This window comes from Triturus cristatus, chromosome 8 (assembly GCF_964204655.1).
Source record: "Triturus cristatus chromosome 8, aTriCri1.1, whole genome shotgun sequence".
NCBI lineage: Eukaryota > Metazoa > Chordata > Amphibia > Caudata > Salamandridae > Triturus > Triturus cristatus.
This window is the reverse complement of record NC_140591.1, coordinates 1,245,244,479-1,245,268,769: the sequence shown is the minus strand read 5'-3', so window position 1 is coordinate 1,245,268,769 and position 24,291 is coordinate 1,245,244,479. Positions and strand designations below refer to the sequence as shown.

The 24,291-nt window shown below is 50.7% G+C and overlaps 2 protein-coding genes across 2 annotated transcripts in view; both read right to left on the bottom strand.

The window, feature by feature from the left end:
• Window positions 1-24,291, bottom strand: part of DDX3X (DEAD-box helicase 3 X-linked) — a 545,023-nt gene that overhangs the window by 359,786 nt on the left and 160,946 nt on the right. The gene's annotated exons all lie outside the window — the stretch shown is intronic.
• Window positions 663-3,816, bottom strand: LOC146805666 (uncharacterized). Its single transcript, XM_085622938.1, has 2 exons — window positions 875-3,816; window positions 663-784 (listed from the first exon to the last, which is right to left on the bottom strand). The coding sequence occupies exon 1, from the start codon at window positions 3,297-3,299 to the stop codon at window positions 906-908; it is 2,394 nt and encodes a 797-aa protein (XP_085479064.1). The 5' UTR covers window positions 3,300-3,816; the 3' UTR covers window positions 663-784; window positions 875-905.

Here is a 24,291-nt window from a genome sequence, read left to right as displayed (position 1 = left end):
TGCGATCTATGGCAGTTATCTAATCCATTGCAAATTTTAAAAAAATGAGGTGGTTCCTTAGATCATGCAGCTACATCATTCAACACAGCAGTTAAAGAACACCTTTTAACACTCTTGCAGAAACATTAGGAATGTTGTTGACTCATTCACTGAAAAAGGCCCATCTTCTACCTTGTACCTCTGAAGTTAGAGCAGCAGTCCATCTGTCAGACAATGTGGCCAAGGAAAGTTTCCTGCAAGTTGAAAGAAAGGTTCTTCTAAGATGAATGCCTGTAGCTCACAAACAGGTCTCAATGAAGTGATGGCCATTAGAAAGGCAATGTTCCATGAAGGAAATTGCAATGAACAACTAATGGCTGAAAATGGGGACCCCTGAGCCTTGTGAGAACGAATAGTTTCTTACCTGTCGGTGTAGTTTTGCAGCTTGAAGATCTTTCTGGATTCACTATGCTGTGCATTATTCCGCGATCTTGTGGTTGGGTCCGGATTCGTAGTCTTTTCTTTGTTTTTTTTTTTTTTTCTCGTAGCCCAGGTGGGCGTCGACGTACACCATTTGGTGCACCTCCCGTGACGTCGTCGTGCTTCCTGCGGAAGTCCCACCTTTGGGGCGCCATCTTCGGGTTCTTTTTTCCTTTCCTTGCTTCTTTTTTTTTTTTATTTTTAACCCTAGGCGATTGATTAATCCTTCTTGTTCCTTTATCTGTATGTTTGTATTTCTTTGATCTTTTCCATTTTACCCCCTCTTCCTCCAGCCTCATCTTCCTGGCGGAGGTGGGTGGGTTCGCTAGTGAATCCAGAAAGATCTTCAAGCTGCAAAACTACACCGACAGGTAAGAAACTATTCGTTTTGCAGCGTGAATCTTTCTGGATTCACTATGCTGTGCATCGATTTTGTAGCGGTTTTCCTAGTTCTGTGGCGGCTGGGTGGTAGATGAGCGTTGGTCGTTGAAAATGTGCTGAAGCACCTTCTGTCCAACCTGTGCTTCCTTGTTCATCTGAATGTCCACGCAGTAGTGTTTCGTGAACGTGTGCACAGATGCCCAAGTTGCCGCGAGGCATATGTCCTGGATGGGCGTGTTCGCCAGGAAGGCCACGGTGGCCCCTTTCTTCCTTGTGGAGTGAGCCTGCGGCCCCTCCGCTAGCTCCTGTCCAGCCTGTTTGTGGCAGAATTGAATAGTGAGGGCAATCCACCTTGCGATGGTGCCCTTAGTCACTGGTCTACCCATGAAGCTAGTAGCAAAGGACACAAACAGCTGCTTCGACTTCCTGAGTTCCTTGGTTCTCTCAATGTAGTGCATCACCGCTCTTCTGGCATCGAGGGTGTGCAGTGCCTTTTCTGCGTTTGTAGTCGGGTTTTGGAAGAAACTTGGTATCTGGATAGCCTGATTTATGTGGAACGCCGACACTACCTTGGGCATGAAGTGTGGGTCCGTCCTCAGGACTATTCTATCTTTGTGAATCTGAATGTAGGGTTCCTGCAGAGTTAGTGCTTGAAGCTCGCTCACCCTGCGTAGTGAGGTTATGGCCACCAGAAAGGCTGTTTTCATAGTCAACATCTGCAGTGTGGCCTTGTGCATGGGTTCAATCGGTGCCTTCATGAGCTCCGTCAGGACCACATTCAGATTCCATGCCGGCGGCGGCAACCTTTTCGGGGGGGCCATCCTTTTGGCTCCTTCCATGAATCTCCTCACCACCTGCGAACTGAAGAAACTTCCACCTTTTTCACCTCTGGTGTAGGCCACGATGGCCGCTAGGTGTACCCTTAGTGAGCTCGAGCAGAGGTTACTCTTTAGAAGGTGTGTGAGGTACCTCAGTACTGTTGAGTCTCTTGTCATTCTGTTTTGCAGGCCCTTTTTCCGGCACCACACAGTGAACCTCTTCCATTTTGCGCTGTAGCATTTTCGTGTAGTTGGTTTCCTCGCCTCCCGTAGCACTCGCATCGTGCTCGGCGGCAATTTTAGGTGCGCGAACTCTATGTCTTCAGGAGCCATGCCGCCAGGTTGAGGGTCTCTGGCTCTGGGTGCAGGACCTCTCCGTTTTGCATTGAGAGCAGGTCCTTCCTCCTCTCGAACCTGTATGGGTCGCCTTGTGCCATTTCTTGAATTTGTGAGAACCATGTCTGCCTCGCCCACTGCGGAGCCACCAGGAACAGGGTCATGTTGCTGGTTCTGCACTTGTCGAGCACTCTGTGCAACAGGGGTATCGGTGGAAAGGCGTAGGCAAATGTCCTCGACCAGCTTATCCATAGGGCATTTCCCTTGGATTGCTGATCTGGTTGCCTGGACGCGAAGCTTTGGCATTTTGCATTGTGGCGTGTTGCAAAAAGGTCTATTGTGGGAGTCCCCCATCTCCGGAAGATTTTCTCCGTTTCCTGGCCATTGAGCTCCCACTCGTGTGATGCTGAGGTCTGCCTGCTTAGCCAGTCTGCCTCCACATTGTCCTTCCCCGGTAGGTGAATTGCCAGTAGATCTATCCTGAGAGGTATGGCCCATCTCCAAATCTCCTGAGCTAGGGATGAGAGCGGGAACGACTGTGTCCCCCCTTGTTTGTTGATGTAGAACATCGCCGTGGTGTTGTCTGTTTGGACCAACACCCTCTTGTTGAACAGGTGCCTCTGGAATGCCTTCAGGGCTAGCAGGATTGTTTTCAACTCGAGGTAGTTGATATGGCGGACCGCATCTGCTGGGGCCCATAGACCCCTCACTCTGAGGTTGTCCATGTGCGCTCCCCATCCCTTCTGCGATGCGTCCGTGGTAATGGTCACTGTTGGGATTGGTGGTGTCAGGCTTCTCCCTGCTGTTATGTTGCCTCTGTTCCACCAAGTTATCTCCTCCTGCACTGCGTGCGTAACAACCACTAGATCCTCCCAGCTTCCGTTTGCTTGTGACCGTTGTTGTAGCCATTCCTGGAATGTTCTCATGTGCAGGCGTACATTCGGCACCAGCTGGATACAGGACGCCATCATCCCCATCATCTTGCTCACAGCCCTCACTGTCAGAGCTCGCCCCTTCTGGTAGAGCTTCGCCTCCTTCAGTAGAGCCTCTGTCCTCCTCTCGCTGGGCACAACTGTACTGTTGCGGGAGTTGATCTTTGCCCCCAGGAAAATCTTCACCTGCTCTGGTTCCATCGATGATTTTCCCCAGTGGATCGAGAATCCCAGTTTTGTGAGGGTGTCTGTTACGCGTTTTGCGTGCCTCTCGCACTTTCCGCGTGAGTTTGCCTTGACCAGCCAGTCGTCCAAGTAGGGGTAGACATGTATTCCCTGCCTTCGTAGGTGCGCCGCTACCGCCGACAGGCATTTTGTAAAGACGCTTGGTGCTGATTTTAATCCGAAGGCCAGGGTCGTGAACTGGTAGTGTTCTTGTTCGATGTTGAATCTTAGAAGGCCCTTGTGCCTTCTGTTTATTGGGATGTGAAGATAGGCATCCTTGAGGTCCACGGTGACCATGAAGTCCCCTTCTCTTATCTGTGGCAGAACCTCCTGCAGTGAAGTCATTTTGAACCTTTGCGTTCTGATGAACTTGTTTAGGTAACGGAGGTCTAGTATGGGTCTGAGGTCTCCGTCTACCTTCGGAACCACGAAGTAGTTTGAGTAGACCCCTTTGTTGCGTTCTCTGAACGGCACTGTCTCTATGGCTCCCTTTTGCAGGAGTTTCCGCGTTTCTTCTCTGAGTATTGCCAGTTCTTGGGCCGATCTCAGTCTTCCCCTTGGTTTCCTGTTTGGAGGTCTTTTCTCCAAATCTACGCAGTACCCGTACTGCACAACGTTCCGTATCCACTTGTCTGTGGTTATACGCCGCCACTCCTGAAGGTAGAACCTCAGTCTTCCGCCTACTGGTGTTGTATGCTCGTAGGCTCTTGAATTTTCTCTTCCCCCTGATGACACTTTTTTGCGCCTCACCCTTGGGGTCCTGACGAGGGTAGGCGTCCTCTTGCGTGCTGAGTCACTTCGTCGAGGGCTGTTCGCCCCCTCTCCTCCTTTGGCCACGTCCGTTCCCTCTCCCGCGAAAGGACTGGCCCCGAGGTTGATATTGCCAGTTTTGCTTCTGTTGACCTTGTCCGTGACCTTCACCCTGCTGACTTTGTTGGAACGCCTGGTGCGACGTCCCCTGCTGGCTTCCTCCCCTACCGTAGGGTCTTCGAGGGATTTCCTCGCCTCATTCCCCTTAGCTGTAGGGCCCCCATGGACCTCGCCGTCTCGTTTTCTTTTTTCAGCTGGGTGAGCTTGTCGTCCACGGTTGCTCCGAACAGTGTCTCTCCATTGAAGGGGGTGCCAAGGATGTTGTTCTGCACTTCCGGTTTGAATCCAGAGATTCTTAGCCATGCATGCCTCCTCTCTGTGACCCCTATGGCCATGAGTCTTGCTGAAGTCTCTGCCCCATCCAACGCCGTCTTTATACAGGAGTTGGCGATGTTTTTGCCTTCATCTATCAGGTGAGAGGCTCTCTGCCGGAATTCTTCGGGGAGGTGCTTTACTAACTCCCCCATCTCATCCCAGTGCTGGTACTGGTGTCTATTGAGGAGTGCATTTGAATTCGCCATGCGCCAGTGCATTGCGGCGTTCCTCTCGACCTTTCTTCCTGTGAGGTCAATCCTCCTGCTCTCCTTATCCGGGGGTGGGCCCGAAGTTGCTGGTACGTTGGCCCTTCTCCTGGCCGTGGAGGCTATGATGGAGTCCGCGGTCACGCTACCCTTGATGTAAGGGGGGGTCCAGGGAGGAGTGCTTATATTTCTTCTCTGTCCTGGGCGTGATCGACCAGCAGGTTGTAGGTTCCTTGAAGGCTTCTCTCCCCTGATTCATCACGCTTTGTAGCATGGGGAGGAACTGGCTCCTTGTCTGGATGGGGAGCAGTGTCTCGACGAGAAAATCGGCTTTCGGTTTCTCCTCGTCGAGTTTGACGCCGAAGGCCATTGCTGCGCTCCTGACCACCATATTGTAGACCACGATGTCGTCGGGTGGCGAAGGCCTCGAAGGGTACGTGTCCACGGGCTCCTCCGGGTTTTCGGTGTCGAGATCGTGCCATTCGACGTCGTTGCTGGTGGATGCCGCCGATTCATAGAACGACCGTTGGTCTTCTTCCTCGGCTTCTCCCTCATAATAGGGCTCTTCTTCCTCTTCGAGTTCCCTTGTCAGCCCTTCGGTGTCGAACTCGTCTTCGACCTCCTCGACGTCCGCTGATGGAACCGTTGGAATCTTGAATTCCTTCATTCTGGCGTCGAACTCCTTTCTTTGAAGGATGTTCTCCATTTCGGCCTCGAGCCGCCGCCTCTTCTTCTCCATCTCGGAGATGCTTTCGGCGTCGACCGCGGGTCTTTTCGATGAACCTTGCGTCGACGTCGAATGTTCTTTCTGCGTCGATCGGCCCGTTTCATGGGATGCTTTCGACGACCCTTGCCTTTCGGCGTCTTTCGGCACCGGGGAGTCCTTATCTAAGGATCCGCTCGGCCTCTTGTCCGTGGTTCCCCCTTTGGACGTCGAAGTTTTCGGCGCCGGGGCTCCCTTCGTGGACTTTGACTCAGATTTTCTCGAGTCACCCTCGTGTTGTCGAGGTACTTTTTGTTTTGCGCTCGACGATTCTCTTACCTAGTCTTCTTTTTTCTTGTCGGTCTCTACGACCGTGAAGTTTTCGGCTGACTCGGCGACGTTGTCCTCGTCGTCTGAGGAGAGGCCCAGAGCGTAGAGCGTCGGGGACTTCCCCTTGCCGTCCATGCTGGCGTTGGCCCTTCTCTGCCGCTCTCTCACCCTGAGTGTCTTCGGCGCGAAGGCTGAGCAGGCGTTGCAGTCGATACTCTGGTGATCGACCGGTAGGCAGAAGTTGCAGACCGGATGCTGGTCTCTCTGCGCGAACTTGTGGTGGCAGTTTGGGCAGAACTTGAATGGCGTCTTGTCCATTGCGCTCAGGGTCTCTGAGCGTGCATTCTCCAAGGCCGTCGAAGAAAAAGGGCGCTGGTCCTCCTTTCTTCGCGCTCCTGATGAAATCTTTTCCTTTCCTGATATCTTCTAGTGTTTCTATCGACGAAACTCGCTTTTCTTCCTTCTTCCTTCGAGTGTAATTCTGGAGCTTCCCGATGACGATCCAGACCCAACGGCGGAAAAAAGAATCTGAAGATGGCGCCCCAAAGGTGGGACTTCCGCAGGAAGCACGACGACGTCACGGGAGGTGCACCAAATGGTGTACGTCGACGCCCACCTGGGCTACGAAAAAACAAAAAAAAACAAAGAAAAGACTACGAATCCGGACCCAACCACAAGATCGCGGAATAATGCACAGCATAGTGAATCCAGAAAGATTCACGCTGCAAAACGATGTTAAGGTTCCAGACAGGTGTAGGTGCTACACTAGGTGTTATTCTTTTAAGGGCTTCCATAAAAGGTTGAATTACTGGAACTTTGAATATGGAAATGTTGTCTGTTTCCCTCACTATCTATCCAAAGGCAATGTCTGCGAATCTGTAGGCAAAGTTTGGGCATTTTGAGTTCTCTGCTGTGGCAAAGACGTCTATGTGTTGAAACCCTGATTTTTTGAAGTATGGAAGGAGAACCTGGGGACGAAGTTTCCATTTGTGTATTTGTTGCCACATCCTGCTGAGGTCAGCAAATTGGTTGTGCATGCCTGGAAGGTGTTCTTCTAGAAAATGAATTTTTTGGTGTATTGCCTAATGCCAAATGGTCTGAGAGGCGTGAGAACTGACCCTTTATTGTAAATAGGTGTCATATTCTCCGTTCAGACTATGACAACTTTCCCTATGAGGCGAGGCTGAAAAGCTTTTAGTGCTAGATAAACCGCTACATGCTCCAAGTAATTGAGAGAGACTTGTGGTTGGTGTCCCATAAACCCTGAATTGGAGATGGGCAACCCAACCTGTGAGATAATAAATCTGCTCATCGTACAAGCTGTGGAATCACCCTTTTGATAGGTTGTGTTCCACCACTGCAGAGATCAAGGAGTGAGACCATCTACCAACACTAGAAAGCTTAATTTACCCTGTGATTGATTCCACTGAAGTGCTAGGCATTCCTGTAGAGGACGTGTGTTTTATCTTGTGTGAGGCACTATTGCAATGCATGATGCGATCATCCTTAATAGTTGCATGAAAGTTTGGACTATTAAGTATTGGTTGTTTTGAAACTGTAGTAATAAAGTTTTGAATTCTGGCTGCATTGGGAGAGGCTAGAGCTTTGAGAGTTTAGTTTTGCTACTAGATATGTTTGCAGTTGCGAGGAGTTGAAGATGGGACTTAAGCGCATAGACTGTAAACTCCAATTGATGGAGGTAGTTTATGGTATTGTGTGTTGTAAACAATGTTCCCTCTAATTCTTTTCCTCTGTGTGCGGCAGTGTAAGGTCTATGTGCGCTGCAACCTAGGCTATGTGCGCCAGTAACCAGGCACGCGTGTGGGTACAGTGCCAAATATCACGCCAAACTTGCTTAAAAAAGTGAAAAGACGGTGCATTTCCTCACATACAGATCCATGTGAACGGTGTTAAAGGCAGATTTGGAGCCATCCCACATAGCAATTTGAAATCTTAGCAGCTATGTTGCTGCATTTCGTTTCTTAATAGAGCTGGGCTGCGGGGCGATTGTGTGCAGTTCAAGTTTGTTAATTTCAGCTCATGATAGGCGCTGCGATTAACATGAAAACTTCAACAAATGCTACTTTTTGCGTTTTCAGGGGCTGGGGTAGGGTTGAATCAGGCTTTCGACTAACATTTTAATGCTACTGTCTGCATCACCGCATTCAAATGCATTAGTCACCTATTCTAGTGCCCCTCTGACAATACTGCAATTGAGGCACACTGCCAACGAGGCAGCACCAGCATGCTAAAATTGTCTAACATACGAGAGCATGCAACTGTGCCTTCAAATTTAAGATGCTATGCGTCAGATATAATATTCATAAACAGCGATGAGCAGGCAGGCCAGGATTAAACAGATCAATTAGCCGTGCCCCACCAGCCTTCCTGCGAGTCTACTCGGGGGGGGGGGGGGGTCTTGCATGCTGCTTTCCCACATTTGTTGTACACACTCAGTCAGCGAATGGTCTCACACAATAACTGAACTCTAGGCCGATGGTTGATATATATATATATATATATATATATACACACACATTCTACTTTAGAACCAACAATTGGAATTATAATATACTTTCTCAGAATGAGATGCTTTATATAATTACTTTTGCAATATGCAACTGACTTTTGTAAACAGTTACAAGTGGTTGCAATAGGCAAAACTATGTTAAACACAATAATGCATTGAGTTCAATGCAAGTATCATATTATTTGCCACAGATTACTTTTAGGATTCTTTTTGGAATTCCAGGACTGGATCCTAGATTCAGTCCTGGTCAGTACTTGGAATCAAGTGATGAAAGTCAACTTAATTACTGTAATGATTTTTAAACAATATTTAGCCATTTTAAAAGTTGACACTTAGAAAATATTTCAAAGAAAACAGTCAATGATTCCCTATGGCAGAAAATTCAAGTTGCAGGTATAGTATGTTCGTTACTTTTGTAATCCAGTACTGGGTGCCTAGACGCCGTACTGGGTCCTTTATCCAAAACAGGTAAGTAATTAAGTTTTCAGATATTATACGATTTTTAGAGAATATTTAAAGATTGCAGAAATTGACACTTAGAAGAAATTTCACAGAAAAACAGTCAATGATTTCCTATGGAAGAAAATTGGGTTACTGGTAAGTACAGTTGCAAGTACTTTTCAGAGTCAGTGCTGGGCACCAAGATCCAGCACTGAGTGCTCACCTAAGAGCAGGTGAGTATTTTCGTTTCTCAGCTGATTTTTGGTGAATATTTTAGGTTTTGAAAAGCCCACACTTAGAAATTTCAGAAAAAGCCAGTCAATGTTACCCTATGGAGAAAATGGAGTTATCGGTTTAAAGGTAAGTACTCGACTGGTAGAGTTAAGATTCTGGGCATAGACTCCGGGGTCTCCCAGGGTCAGGTAGGTAGTTAGTTCACCCCCAGCGGCACAAGGGCGACCGGGTGCAGAGTTAGGCCCAATGTTATCCTATGAGAGGTGGGGGGGGGGGGGCCTTGGTTGGTGGCTGCTGACTAGCAGCCCACGCGGCAGTGGGAGCTGGGCTCCTGGTCACTTACTCAGGGAAAGTGGGGAAGTAGATAGGTGTAGAGGTTGCACTGCCAGGGCCACTCAGGCGGCTGGGTGCAGGGTGCTTTTGAGCCTTTGGGCGCTCAATTGATTTCAATGGGAAATCTCTGGTTTAGAAAAAGACCAAGCTTGGGGACGAGGATTCTTCAGGTGCCACCACCACTTCGAGAGGCAAGTTGGGTAGTTGGAGGATAGGTAGGTACCCCGGGATTGGGCACAGGGGGCAGCAGGGCGCCGCGTGCAGGTGTGCCTTTTGGTGTCGGGAAATCTTACCCTCTGTTGATCGCGGGTGGGAGGGCACCTTGTTCTGAGGCTGCAGGCTTCTTCAGGAGTGTCGAGGGAGGTCCTTGGGTGACAGACTTGGGGTCACAGTCGCGTGGGGATGTCCTTGTGGTCTTTGTTCACTTCGCCACAGGCCAGGCTGGGCTCGTGCAGAGTGTGCTGGGTTCGCAGTTCCGGGCTGCTGCCAGGGATTAGAAGGAATATGCTACTTACCAGTATGCATCTGTTCTTGGCATGTAGAGCTGCAGAGTTGTACACTTAGCATAGATCGCCATCTGGTGTTGGGCCCGGATGTTTGCAGTTTGTTTTTGTTCTTTGGACAGTCTTTGGAAGTCACGAGTTTGGTGACTCCTCCTTCGGTCCGTACTGCGCATGGGCTTCGGCTCCATCCTCAGATTGTTTTTCGCCAACAGGGAAATGATGGAGCTTGGTAATCACAGTGAAAAACCCATGTGTGTAGTATCTAAATAAGATGTACTGGAACGGATACAGGTAGCCGGGGAGGCGGGTGGGCGTGTACAACTCTGCAGCTCTACATGCCAAGAACAGATGCATACTGGTAAGTAGCATATTCCGTTCGAGGCATATGAGCTGCAGATTGTACACTTAGCATAGATTATATAGCAGTACCCAACCTTAGCGGCGACCACCGGTATCCGTTGCAGTGGTTTGAAATAGTGTCTTTAGTACAGCCTGGCCCACTCTAGCTTGCTGCTTGGAATGCACATCTACACAGTAATGGTTTGTGAAGGTGTGCGGTGTAGACCATGTGGCTGCTTTGCAGATGTCATCTAAGGGTATATTCCCTAGAAAGGCCATAGAAGCCCCTAACTTTCTTGTAGAATGGGCTTTAGGCGGAACAGATAATGTTCTTTTTGCCTTTTGATAGCAAATCTGTATGCATTTTACAATCCACCTAGCTATCCCCGATTTAGAAATGGGGTTGCCTTTATGTGGTGGAGAGAAGGAGACGAACAATTGTTTAGTCTTCCTGAAGGGTTGCGTTCTTTGTATGTAGTATAGCAAGGCCCTTTTTACATCGAGTGTGTGTAAGGCCCTTTCTGCAACAGATTGAGGTTGCGAGAAGACGACAGGTAATTCCACCGATTGATTGAGATGGAAGGGGGAAATGACCTTGGGCAGGAACTTTGGATTTGTGCGAAGTATGACCTTGCTGTGATGTATTTGTATGAAGGGTTCCTGTATAGTGAACGCTTGTATTTCACCAACCCTTCTAAGGGAAGTGATAGCTACGAGAAAAGCTGTTTTCCAGGTGAGAAACTGTAGCTCGCATTTATGCATTGGTTCGAAGGGCGGACCCATTAGTCGTGTAAGAACTAAATTTAGATTCCATACAGGGGAAGGTGGTGCCCTGGGAGGAATTACTCGTTTAAGGCCTTCCATGAAGGCTTTAATAGCAGGCACTCTGAAGAGTGATAAATGCTGTCTGTTTTGTAGATAAGCAGCGATCGCTGCTAGGTGTAGGCGTATGGATGAATATGCCAGGTTACACCTGTGAAGATGGAGCAGATCGCATATGATGTGCTGTATGGATGCATCTAAAGGGTTGATTGTATTGTTACGGCAGTAAATAACAAATCTTTTCCACTTTGCGGCATAACATGCTCTAGTGGTAGGACGTCTGGCTTCCATGATGATGTTCATGCAATCAGGGGGAAGGTTAAGGTATCCAAATTCTAAGATTTCAGGAGCCAGATCGCCAGGTTGAGTTGAGCTGGGTCCGGGTGCCTGATTTCTCCATGGTTCTGGGTTAGGAGGCATGGGGATAGGTGCAGTTTTTGATGTGGTACCACTGATAGTTGTAGTAGCGTGGTGTACCACGGCTGCCTGGCCCACGTCGGAGCTACCAGAATGAGTGTAAGGGAGTGCTGTTGTAGCTTCCTGACCACTAATGGAATTAGTGGGAGAGGTGGAAAGGCGTATGCAAATCTGCCTGACCAGTTCATCCATATCGCATTGCCCTTGGACAATGGGTGTGGGTATCTGGCGGCGAAGCTTGGGCATTTTTTGTTTTCGTGGGTGGCGAAGAGGTCTATCTGAGGATGCCCCCACTGTTGGAAGAATGGCTGAAGAACTTGTGGATGCAGTTCCCATTCGTGTAGTTGTTGCGTTTGTCTGCTGAGCAGATCTGCCATGGTGTTTTGTACGCCTGGAACGTGTTGTGCCAGGAGAAAGATGTTCTGGGGAATTGCCCATCTCCATATGCTCTGGGCTAAGCGGGAGAGCTGGGGAGAGTGTGTCCCCCCCCCTGTTTTTGGATATAATACATTGCAGTCATGTTGTCTGTGCGAATGAGGACTGCTTTGCCCGAAATCTGTTTTTGGAAAGATTTTAGGGCTAGAAAGATCGCCAAGAGCTCCAGATGGTTGATGTGGAGCGATTTTTGTTGTGGCGTCCATAGACCTTGCATTGTGAGGTGTAGGAGGTGCGCTCCCCAGCCGGAGAGCGATGCGTCCGCTGTTAGAATCACCTGAGGAACCGGGTCCAGGAACGGCCGCCCTTTGGAAAGGTTTGTGGTGTTCCACCACTGCAGAGAGTGATGTGTGCGGCCGTCCACCAACACCAGATCCGTCAGTTGACCCTGGGCCTGGTTCCACTGTTGTGCTAGGCACTCTTGAAGTGGACGCATGTGGAGTCTTGCATGGGGCACTATAAAGATGCAAGACGCCATCATTCCTATGAGCTTCATGAACACTCTTGCTGGAAGAGAGTGTTGGGGAAGGAATGTTTTGCGTAAGGCTTGAATGCTTGTGATTCTGGCTGAGTTTGGATAGGCAATACCTTTGGAGGTGTCTATAGTGGCCCCGAGATATTGCTTTGTGTGAGATGGTATGAGGTGGGACTTTTGGTAGTTCACCGTGAAGCCTAGCTGGTGGAGCAGTTGGATGGTGCCGTTTGTATGCTGCACGCATTGGTGGTAAGACGCGGCTTTTATCAGCCAGTCGTCTAAGTAAGGGAAGACGTGAATGTGTTGACGTCTGAGGTGTGCTGCTACTACCGCTAGGCATTTGGTAAACACCCGTGGTGCGGTGGTGACCCCAAAGGGGAGAACCGTGAATTGGTAATGTTGCCCGTCCACCACGAACCTGAGGTATTTCCTGTGAGAGGGGTGTATTGGAATGTGAAAGTATGCGTCTTTCAGATCCAAGGTTGTGAGAAAGTCTCCGACAGAGGAGCGGGAGGACTTGTTGTAGGGTGACCATATGGAAATGGTCTGAATGTATGTAGGCATTTAGAGGCCGGAGGTCCAGAATGGGCCTGAGGGTCCCGTCTTTCTTTGGTATTAAGAAATATAGGGAGTAAACCCCAAGATTTTGCTGATTGATGGGGACCTGCTCTATAGCGTGTTTTTGGAGGAGGGAGAGTACCTCCTGTTTGAGCAGTGTGGAATGTTCTTGAGACATTGGACGGTGCCTTGGTGGGATATTGGGTGGGGTAGATGTTAGCTCGAGACAGTACCCTGACCGAATGATTTGGGTCACCCATTTGTCCGATGTTATGGACTCCCATGCGTGGATAAAGTTTTGTAGTCTGCCCCCGACCGGAGTGGAATGGTCTGGGGGGAGCGGAGGGAAGTCATTGTGTGGGCGGGGTGGCAGAACGGGTGGTGTTAGTTTTGCCCCTGCCCTTATTGTTGTTGCCTCTGTAACCACCCCTTTGGTTGCCCTTTGAAAAGGTATTTTGAGGAGGGGATTTGTAGGAGGTAGAGGTGCTATCGGTGGAGAAGCCTCTGCCTGTGCCACGAAAGGAGGAGCGTCAAAAGGAATGTTTAGAGGCTTGTGTTTGGAGTGCCCCCATAGACTTTGCTGTGTTTGTGTCTTTTTCATCTTTTCCAACGCTTCGTCTACCTTGGGCCCAAAGAGAGTTTGTTGGTCAAAGGGGTGATTGAGTATGGACGCCTGGACTTCAGGCTTAAACCCTGAGATCCTGAGCCAGGCATGGCGACGAAGCAGGACACTGGTATTTATGGCTCTAGAAGCAGTGTCTGCTGCATCGAGGGCACACTTAATGGAGGTGTTTGTAATGAGTTTACCCTCCTGTATTAGCTCATGAGCCCTAGGCTTGTGTTTCTCGGGAAGGTGCTGCATAAGAGCCTCGAGTTCGTCGTAGTGTGCTCTGTGATAGCGCGCAAGTAGCGCTTGTGTGTTTGCAATGCGCCACATGTTTGCAGCTTGAGAGGCGGTGCGCTTGCCAGACGCGTCTAGGAGTTTGGATTCCTTGTCTGGCGGTGGGGCTTCTCCTGAGGACTGGGAGTTAGCCCGCTTTCTAGCTGTAGAGACAACTAGGAAATCTAAGGGAGCAGGGCCCTTAATGTATGCAGGGTCTGTGGGTGCCGCCTTATACTTTCTCTATTCTAGGGTTTAGTACCCTGGCCCTGACAGGGTCTTTGAACACCTCTGCGGCATGCTTGGTGACACCCTTAAGCATGGGTAAAATAGAAGTGGATTTGTCCTGTATGTCAAATGTATCCAGTAAGAAGTCGTCTTCCACTGGTTCAGTGTGCATGTCCACCCCATGGTAGTGTGCTGCTCTCTGCACTAAATGATGGAACCCTAAGGAGTCCTCTGGAGGAGACGGCCTGGATGGGTATAGGTCGTCCTGAGGTATATCGGGTACATCAGGGTTATTGTAATCCTCCCATGGGTCTGGGGTCCCCGGTGGAGTGGGATCCATTGGGGCGTCCGCCGGGTAATTGTCCGGGTCCCCGTCATCCGGATCTGGGGACGGGGTCGGAGAGTAGTGAGGTAAAGGTGGCGGAGACCTGGGAGGGGGAGGGGGTGGAGGAGGTGGAGGAGGGAGGGGAGGCGGTAGTGGGGAGGGCACTCTGAGGGGAGAAGTAGCAGAGTCCTTCCGTTTGGGTGGTGGAGGAGGAGCCGGAGTATCAAGGCGTCTTTTCTTGATAATTAAAGTCAATAGCCCAGTCTTTGGACAGAGTCTTTTGTAAAGGGTCTGGTGTAAACAGAGCCAATGGCGCCGAATCGTCCGTCGGCACCGGTGATTTCGGAACCGAGGGCTTCGATGGTTTGTGTGCGCCATGCTTTTTTGGGGCCTCCGGTTTTTTCGGCGTCGAAGGAGTTTTCGGCGCCGGAGCGTCGGTGCCGACAGATTTGTGTTTGGTCGGCACCGAGAGTCCAGGCTTCGGCACCGGTGGCTTCGGAGTCGAGCTGGATATTGCTTTCTTCGGTGCCGGATGCTGTTTTTCGGCACCGGGCGTCGGCTGGCTCGATCCCGAGCTGCCGTGAGACTTTGGAGGCTTCGACACCGGGCCCGAAGGTGGGGTGATAGAAGCTTTGGTCTTGGTTTTGCCCAGGCCGGCAGGCGAGGGAGTAACCCGAGTCTCTTTGGTTTTGGGCGCGGGGGTGGGAGGGGGCACAGTACTCACGACCCGCTGCGCCGGTGTGATGTCCTCTACGTCGAAGTCGTCGGCCTCGGAAGCGCTGACGACGTCTTCTTCCTGCTCGGTGTGTGTTTGCCCCGAAGCTTCGGCGCCGTCTCCGAAGATGTCCGGTGGAGCTGCAGACGATGAGTGCGCCATGGTGCGTCGAGCTTTTCGATCCCGGATGGTTTTCTTCGATCGAAAAGACTTACAGGCGGGGCAGTCTCTGGCCTCGTGTTCTGGAGAGAGGCAAAGATTACACACCTGATTGAGGTCGGTGTGGGGAAATTTAGACCCACATTTTGGGCACTTTTTGAACGGAGTCCTTTCCATCGGCCGGGACCGGAGTCGAGGAGGGCCCGAAGGCCGGTGCCGATGTACGGGATGGAGAAAAGTGCCGCTTCGAGAGATGAAGATGAAGAAACGAGGATTTTCCGTCGAGGCTGGAACCGTAGAAGTTCGAAGCCGGAGCACGAAGTATCACATCCGAGCCCGATGGCGGAAAAAAACAATCTGAGGATGGAGCCGAAGCCCATGCGCAGTACGGACCGAAGGAGGAGTCACCAAACTCGTGACTTCCAAAGACTGTCCAAGAAGAAAAACAAACTGCAAACATCCGGGCCCAACACCAGATGGCGATCTATACTAAGTGTACAATCTGCAGCTCATATGCCTCGAACATATATTTTGAGTAGAGCCTCTACTCATGGGAGTCCCATGGGTTTAGAGTCAAAAGGTAGCCAGGTCCTCCGGGGTTTGTGAGGTTGCTGGCCACAAGAGATGCTGGGTTGGAGCAGGATCAGGTACGAGGGTCGACAGGCCGGTAGGGCTGGGGCCTAAGCAGTTGGTGTCTTCCTCTTAGCAGCTGCAGGGCAGGTCTTTCTTCTAGCTCATCAGATTATGGAATCTGGGGAAGGAAGGGTGCCCCTAAATACTAGATTTAGGGGCGTTACAGGTAAGGGCAGGGACCAATGGGTCCCTGTCCTGGGGTTGGCACAACCCCTATCCTGCCTATCTCCTGTGGGAGGGGGCAGTAGCCTAGTCCCGATAGGGTAGGGCTTCCCATCTTCAAGATGGCGAGAGCCCAGAGATGTGCTTCACCTCGCCTCGCCTCCCCCACATGAGGGGTGGGGTTGGCAGGCTGGCACATCCCCTGTCCTTATTTGGGGTTTCCGGCCTAGCTTCCCGCTAGAATGGGATTGCAATGGCCTGGGGAAGCTCAGAGGCGGCATGCCTTTGAAGCTTCCCCCTGCCCATCCTGGGGGAGGAGATTTAGCACCTCGCCCAGGATGTGCATTGTTGCAGGCCCAGGAGAGCAGGGGCTCTCTTACCCAGGGGTCCAGCAACATGTCTGCTGTGTGGCAGCCTCAGAACAGACGTGGATTGCAGGTTAGGCTTTAGGGGGCATCTCTAAGATGCCCTCTGGGGTGCTGGCATCAGTGTGGGTTTAATGTGCTGAAAAGTTTGATACCAAACTTCTCAGTCTTCAGTGTTGCCATTATGGTGCTGTGGAGTTCGTGTTTGACGAGCTCTCAGCACCATATACTCTTAAATGGCAGCAATGAACTTAGTGCCCAGGCATGGACCTGGGTACTGTGGGGGCACAGGGCTCCTGCGCCCACACCATTGGCATAGGGCACCCAGCTAGAGGGGTGGCTGATATATGCCATGGCAGTGTAGGTGATGGGCATGGCACACAGGGATGTGTGCCATGTCGACTTTTGTCTTGCACCCAGACACCCAGCCTGCAAGGGCAGTGTGTGCAAGGGTACAGGGCCTCTAAGGATGGCACAATGAGTGCTGCAGCCCGTAGAGGCCTTCCCTGGTCACAGGGCCCAGAGTACCTAGGGTACCATTTACTATGGGGTGACATGTGGCCAGGGTTTGCCAATTTGGGTTTTGTGTGTTTAGGGAAGGAACATAGGCCCTGGGCACCTGATTGGCAGGAGTCCAGGGCACACTCAGTCAAAGTACATTCAGCAATTCACCAAAAAGTGGGGGCATACCATGCAAGAAACATGGCACTCACACACCCCTCTTTTGGTCACCAGAAGTGCACACATGCTGCGAAGATTGGACACACCGGCGGGTGGAAGTTTTGTTTTTCCTTTTCGCACCCACAATCTGAGAAGTCACATTCCCTGAGCCTCTTGCGCAGGATGTTCTCGTTTTACAGCCTGCTGGGCCTATTCCTTCCTAAGCCCTCGCATCAGCCTGGACAGAGATTGTTGACAAAACAATCACTTCTCAGCTCCTGCCGTGCCCTCTGAACAGGTGTACTTTCCTGAACCGGAGGCACAGTATTGGTTTGGTCACTTGATCCCGGGACTTGATTGTCGACAGAGCGGCACACAAGTATTTAAGTGTGACAGGCAGAGGTAGGAGGCGTTTTCCAAAACAAGCTTATAATCCATATAAATAAAATATATTTCAAAAAACCTTATAATCCATATTTTCAGACATTGTTTGTATGATCTGGGTTTAAAGCAATAATAGTTTATATACTTCAAAACACTTTGTCAATAATCTGCTTAACCACACTTTGAATCGTCGTTTAACTAGCCTCACCATCAATGAACCTAGCTTTACCTCTCAAAAAGACAAAACAGACTCACTGTACTGTTTAATGAAGATGGATTGAATATGCTACTTACCAGTATGCATCTGTTCTTGGCATGTAGGGCTGCTGACATTCATATCTGTGCATAGATCGCCGCCTAGTGTTGGGTCCGGATGTTTGCACGTTGTTGTCCTGGAAGAGTCTTCGAAGTATCCTTGGATAGGTGACTCCTCCCCTGGACTACAGTGCGCATGGGCATCCTCTCCATCCTCAGATTGTTTTTCGCCATTGTGGCAGTGATGGAGTAGATACAGAAAGTGATGACCATGCTTGCAGTAATTCTGAGAGCTGCAGCTGCGACAGGCGCCGGGGAGGAGGGAGGGCGATATGAATGTCAGCAGCCCTACATGCCAAGAACAGATGCATACTGGTAAGTAGCATATTCAGTTCGAGGCATGTGGGCTGCTGAATTCATATCTGTGCATAGAATACATAGCAGTGCCCTCTATTAGCGGCGGCTACCCGTGCCAGCTGCAGCGGTCTGAAAAAGTGTTTTGAGAACAGCCTGTCCTACAGCTGCCTGCTGTTTTGACTGCACATCTACGCAATAGTGTTTTGTAAATGTGTGTGTAGTGGACCATGTGGCTGCTCTGCATATATCATGCAGGGGAATATTTCCTAGGAAGGCCATGGAAGCCCCCAACTTACGTGTTGAGTGGGCTCGTGGTGGAATAGTTAATGTGCGTTTTGCCTTTTGATAACAGATTTGAATACACTTAACTATCCATCTGGCTATCCCTGCTTTGGAGATGGCGTTACCTTTGTGGTGTGGGGCAAAGGCAACGAACAGTTGTTTTGTCTTCCTGAATGGTTTAGTCCTGTCGATGTAGTACATGAGGGCCCTCCGTACATCTAGTGTATGTAGTGCCCTTTCTGCAACAGTTTGTGGGTTTTGGAAGAAAACGGGCAGTTCAATAGTCTGGTTCATGTGGAACTGTGATATTACCTTGGGCATGAACTTGGGGTTGGTACGTAGTACGACCCTGTTAGCGTGAACCTGAATAAATGGCTCTTGAACGGTTAGTGCCTGGAGTTCACTAACTCTTCTGAGGGAAGTGATCGCTACTAGGAAGGCCACTTTCCAGGTAAGGAATTGAATCTCGCATGAGTGTAGAGGTTCAAAGGGTGGACCCATCAGGCGTGTGAGGACCAAGTTGAGGTTCCACATTGGGGCCGGTGGGTGACTAGGTGGAATGACTCGTTTGAGCCCTTCCAAGAATGCTTTGATGGCAGGCACTCTGAATAGAGAGAGGTGCTGCCTGGTTTGCAGATAGGCTGATATTGCGGTCAAATGGACACGTATAGAGGTGTACGCCAGATTGCATCGATATAGGTGTAAGAGATAGCAGATGATGTTTTGGATGGATGCGTCCAGCGGGTTGATGTCATTATTTCCGCAATAAATGACGAACCTTTTCCATTTGGCTGCATAGCAAGCTCTGGTAGTGGGTCTCCTGGCCTCCTTGATGATGTCCATACAGTCAGGTGGCAGGTTGAGATAGCCAAACTCTAGGACTTCAGGAGCCAGATCGCCAGATTCAGCTGTTGCGGATCTGGGTGCTGAACCTCTCCATGGTTCTGCGTCAAATGCGCGGGTTTGATCCGCAGCCTTTGATGCGGCACCACGGAAAGTTCGAGGAAGGTGGTGTACCACGGCTGGCGTGCCCACGTGGGAGCAACTAGGACGAGTGTCAGGGAGTGTTGTCGGAGTTTGCGGGCCACTAGCGGTATCAATGGCGCTGGGGGAAAAGCGTACGCAAATCTGCCGGACCAGTTCATCCATATCGCATTGCCCTGCGACTGCGGATGTGGGAATCTGGCGGCGAAGCTTGGGCATTTTGCGTTTTCGCTTGTCGCGAATAGGTCTATCTCCGGATGACCCCACTGCTGAAAGTACGGTTGGAGTACTGATGGGTGTAACTCCCACTCGTGCATTTGGTGGCTGTGTCTGCTGAGCAGATCCGCCATTTGGTTGTCCTTGCCAGGGAGGTGTTCCGCCATGAGGAACATGTTCCTTTGAATGGCCCACTTCCACATGCTCTGAGCCAGATGAGACAACTGTGGAGAGTGTGTGCCTCCCTGTTTCTGTATGTAGTACATTGCGGTCATGTTGTCCGTCCGGATCAACACGACCTTGTTGCATAGATGTACTTTGAACGCCTTCATGGCTAGGAAGATTGCCGTCAATTCCAGAAGGTTGATGTGCAACTTCTTTTGTTGTGTTGTCCATAGTCCTTGCACTGTGTAGTGGAGTACATGAGCTCCCCATCCCTGGAGAGACGCGTCCGCTGTCAGTACTATTTGTGGGACAGGCTCTTGGAACGGTCGGCCCTTGCAAAGGTTTTGTGGATTCCACCAATGCAGAGAGTTGTATGCCCGACCGCTCACCAACACTAGGTCCTTTAACTGTCCTTGAGCCTGATTCCACTGACGTGCTAGGCACTCCTGAAGTGGGCGCATATGTAATCTCGCGTGCGGGACTATGAAGATGCAGGAGGCCATCATGCCTATCAACCGCATGAACACTCGCGCTGGAAGTGAGTGATTGGGTTTGAATTTGGAGATCAGCAGTTGTATGCTGTCGATCCTCACTAAATTTGGCTGAGCTGTGGCCGCCAGAGTGTCTATAGTCGCACCTAGGTACTGTTGTACGTGTGCGGGCTGGAGATGGGACTTTGGATAATTCAGTGAGAATCCCAGACTGTGAAGAAGGTGAATGGTGCGGGACATGTGGCTTGCACATTGCTGGGCTGACTTCGCTTGAACGAGCCAGTCGTCTAGGTAGGGGTAGACGTGTATATGCTGCCTCCGTAGATGTGCTGCCACCGTAGCGAGGCACTTCGTGAAAACCCTGGGCGCTGTTGTCACGCCGAAGGGAAGGACTTTGAACTGATAGTGCTGCCCCTGAACAGTGAACCTGAGGTATTTTTTGTGTGAGGGGTGGATGGGTATGTGAAAGTACGCATCCTTGAGGTCCAGTGTGGCTAGGAAGTCTCCCTGCTTGAGAAGCGGAAGGACTTGCTGTAGAGTGAGCATATGAAAGTGCTCTGAAAGAATGTACTGGTTCAGGGGTCTCAGGTCCAATATAGGTCTGAGCGACCCGTCCTTTTTTGGAATTAAGAAGTAGAGGGAGTACACTCCCGCACCCTGCTCGTGGATGGGTACGACCTCTATAGCGCCTTTTAGAAGCATACTTTGCACTTCTTGCTGTAAGAGCGTTAAGTGCTCTGAGGACATAGGACGGCTTCTTGGTGGTATTGTGGGTGGAGTGGAGGTTAACTCCAGACAGTAACCGTATTTTATAATATCTTTGACCCACCTGTCCGTGGTGATGGAATTCCACGTGGACAGGAACCTTTGTAGCCTTCCCCCGACAGGTGTTATGTGGTCGGGAGGAAGGGAGAGGGAGTCACTGCTTGTTCTTGGGGGAGGACCTGGTGTTGCCGTAGCCGCGTCCTCTGCCCTTTGTGCTGGAGCCACGATATCCACCTCGGGTGTTTTTATCATAGGTGGTCTGTGTATTGCCTTTGTTATATGTTTGTTGTGACCCCTGTCCTCTACCTGCTCCCTTGTTTCCGGGGCGACGAAAGGAGCCGCTCCGAAAGGACTGAGTTTGTAGTGCGCCCATGGACTTTGCAGTGTCCGTATCCTTTTTTATCTTTGAGGGTGGTGTCAACCTCTGGCCCGAATAAATAGTCGGGGTTGACGGGCTGGTTCAGTATATTGTTTTGTACCTCAGGCTTGAATCCTGAGATCCGTAGCCAGGCATGTCGTCGCAACATGACGCTTGTGTTTATGGCTCTGGCAGCCGTGTCTGCAACATCTAGTGCGCATTTGATGGAAGCGTTCGTTAGTAGCTGTCCTTCTCTGATGAGCATTTCTGCGCCTTCCTTGAACTGGTCAGGGAGATGTTGGAATATTTGCTCAAGTGTGTCATAGTGCGCTCTATCATAGCGAGCAAGGAGCGCCTGAGTGTTGGCTATGCGCCATATGTTGGCAGCTTGGGCGGCAACTCGCTTGCCAGAGGTTTCTAACACCTTGGACTCTTTGTCCGGGGGAGGAGCGTCACCTGTTGTTTGCGAGTGTGCCCTCTTGCGTGCATTCGCTACGACGATGGAGTCGAGTGGTAATTGTCCTCTGATGTAAGTAGGATCCCCAGGTGCTGATCTGTATTTTTTATCAATCCTGGGGTTTATCACTCGTGCCCTGGTGGGTTCTTTGAAAATGTCCTTGGCTGGTTTGAGGACCCCCTTCAACATTGGCAGAGTCTTTACATGTCTTTCTGAGGATGCAAAGGTGTCCATTAGAAAGTCATCTTCGATGGTATCAGAGTGAAGCTGCACCCCATGGTTATTGGCAGCACGTTCGATAAGAGCATTGAACGCTGCAGTATCCTCCGTAGGAGATGTCTTTGCCCCATAGAGTTGTGGATCCTGTGCATCGAGAGGTGCACTGGGGTCTGCAGGGTCGCCCCAAGTTTGATCAGGGTCCTGCTGGTCATCAGGGTCCGTGTCTACATGGTAGGGGACTTGGTCAGCCATGTAGTCCCCCAATGCGTCTGTATCGGAGCGTGTGGGGGAGAACCGGTGTGGATCCTGGTAGGATGAATGGAAGGGTTCATAAAGGAGAGGTTCCGATTCTGCAGGCAACTTCCTTTTTAGTGGGATCCTGAAAGGGTCCAATGGCGGCTCCGAAGTTATCCTTCGGTCCTGGAGAATCATTCTGCCAGTGCCGGCGTCGATGATACGTGCTGGAGACGTCTCAGCAGGTGTGACCGTAGGTTGGGTGACCCGTGTCCTGAGTTGGAACATTTTTGGGATTGTTGACGGAGGCAAGCCGAAGGTAATGTTGGTCGGCACCGAAGAGGCTGCGGGAGCTCCGACCGAACCGGAGCCCGACGTGTCCTGGAGGACAGGTGTGGTTTTGCTGCCTTGCGTCACACCAGGTCGTACTTGGGGCGCCTTCGAGGCTTTGGCACCGGCCAGGCTCGTAGAGGCGGCCGTAGATTTTTTCGGTGCCGGAGGGTCATCGAGTCTGGGTGAAGAGATCACCGTCGAAGTCTTCGATACCTGAGGCTTAGGTGTCGTCGAGGGAGCGATGTGAGACACAGCAGGCGGTACGGCCCTTGGTGTCGTCGGTGCCGGTAGCCGAGCAGGTTTGTCGGTGCCGATGGCTTTTTTCCGTTTGTCGACTCCAACGTCGCCCGCCTCAAGTTCGGCACCGAAGTCCCTCTTGGTGCGGTCGGTGCCGACGCGGTGCGCTGGCGTCGAAGGCCTCGATCCGACCAGCGCTACTTTCAGTTTCGGTGGAACCTGAGCAGCTTTCGGTTTCGGTTTTGTGATAGGGAAACCAGCCTGTTTATGTAGTAATGGCTGCCGCTGAACGTCCGAGGCCGGGCCCGAGGGCGGGGCCGAAGAACTGCGGGATGGGTCTCGGGTAAGGCCCGAAGGCGATCCCTCGACCGGAGCCATAGGCTGTGGCACTGGTGTTTGAACGGTTTGAACAGGTAGGCCTTGTTCATCATTGGAGCTACTTTCTTCGGCCCCGAAGGCCTCCTCGTCGTCTCCTACCTCGGTGTCGTCTTCACCTCTGTGGAAGAGTGACTCGTCTTCCTCGTCCGATCCGGGTTCGTGTTCGGAAACGGGACTGGAGGGCAAGACTTCCAATTCCTCGACGTCCTCGGCCTCGCCGAAGATGTCTGTCGGGGCCGGTGCCGCGTGCTGCGCCTCGAGTCTCGCCGCTCGTCGATTCCGCAGAGTCTTCTTCGAGCGGAACCGGGCACAGGCCATGCATGTTGATTCGTCGTGGTCCGGCGAAAGGCATTTGTTGCACACCGGATGGACGTCGATGTGTGGGTACTTCGCATTGCATACCGGACACCTTTTGAACGGCGTCCTGGATTCCATCGTCGAAGTCGTCGATGGACAGGTCAATGCGAAAGCAGTCGGTGCTGAAAGTTAGTAAACTAACAAATTCTATCGAAACCCGATCGATAAACAGTACCGACGCGAACTAAAGGCCTTTTGGCCTCGAAAAAAATATTTTCCTAACTTGAGCTAAGATAGCACATCCGAACCCAATGGCGGAAAAAAACAATCTGAGGATGGAGAGGATGCCCATGCGCACTGTAGTCCAGGGGAGGAGTCACCTATCCAAGGATACTTCGAAGACTCTTCCAGGACAACAACGTGCAAACATCCGGACCCAACACTAGGCGGCGATCTATGCACAGATATGAATTCAGCAGCCCACATGCCTCGAACAGCTATATATTGATAACTAGGATATTTTTCTATATCGGATTTAAATGTTTTCTGTTGTCAATGTTCGTGGAGTCTTCTCACTAATTTCTGTACCCTCATTTTTCCTATTTATGATATTTCAAATATTTTTCTCTAGGCTGACCCACCCAGTTGTAATTGATTTACCAATCTATTTTGTTTAATTAGTTTTGAGTTATTCCACTGATTTTTATTATATTCAAACTCCTTTTATTTGAATAAATCCCTTGTAGGCATCTTTACCTTTCTTATTCCTCCAACCAGCAGGTGTTAGGAACTCTTTACATAGTGAATGGCGAGCACTTTATACTCCCCCCCCCCCCCCCCCCCCCTTCATTGGTGCAACAAGCCTGTAGCGAGAGCTGGGTTTCATATTCGACAGTGAGGAACGCATTTCTCTTTGGCATACCTAGCGTGCAGGGAGAGGAAGGAATATGCTACTTACCAGTATGCATCTGTTCTTGGCATGTAGAGCTGCAGAGCCACACACTTAGGATAAGATCGCCATCTGGTGTTGGGCTCGGATGATGATGCAGCCTTTTGGTGACGAGATATGTGACTCCTCCTCTGGAGTACA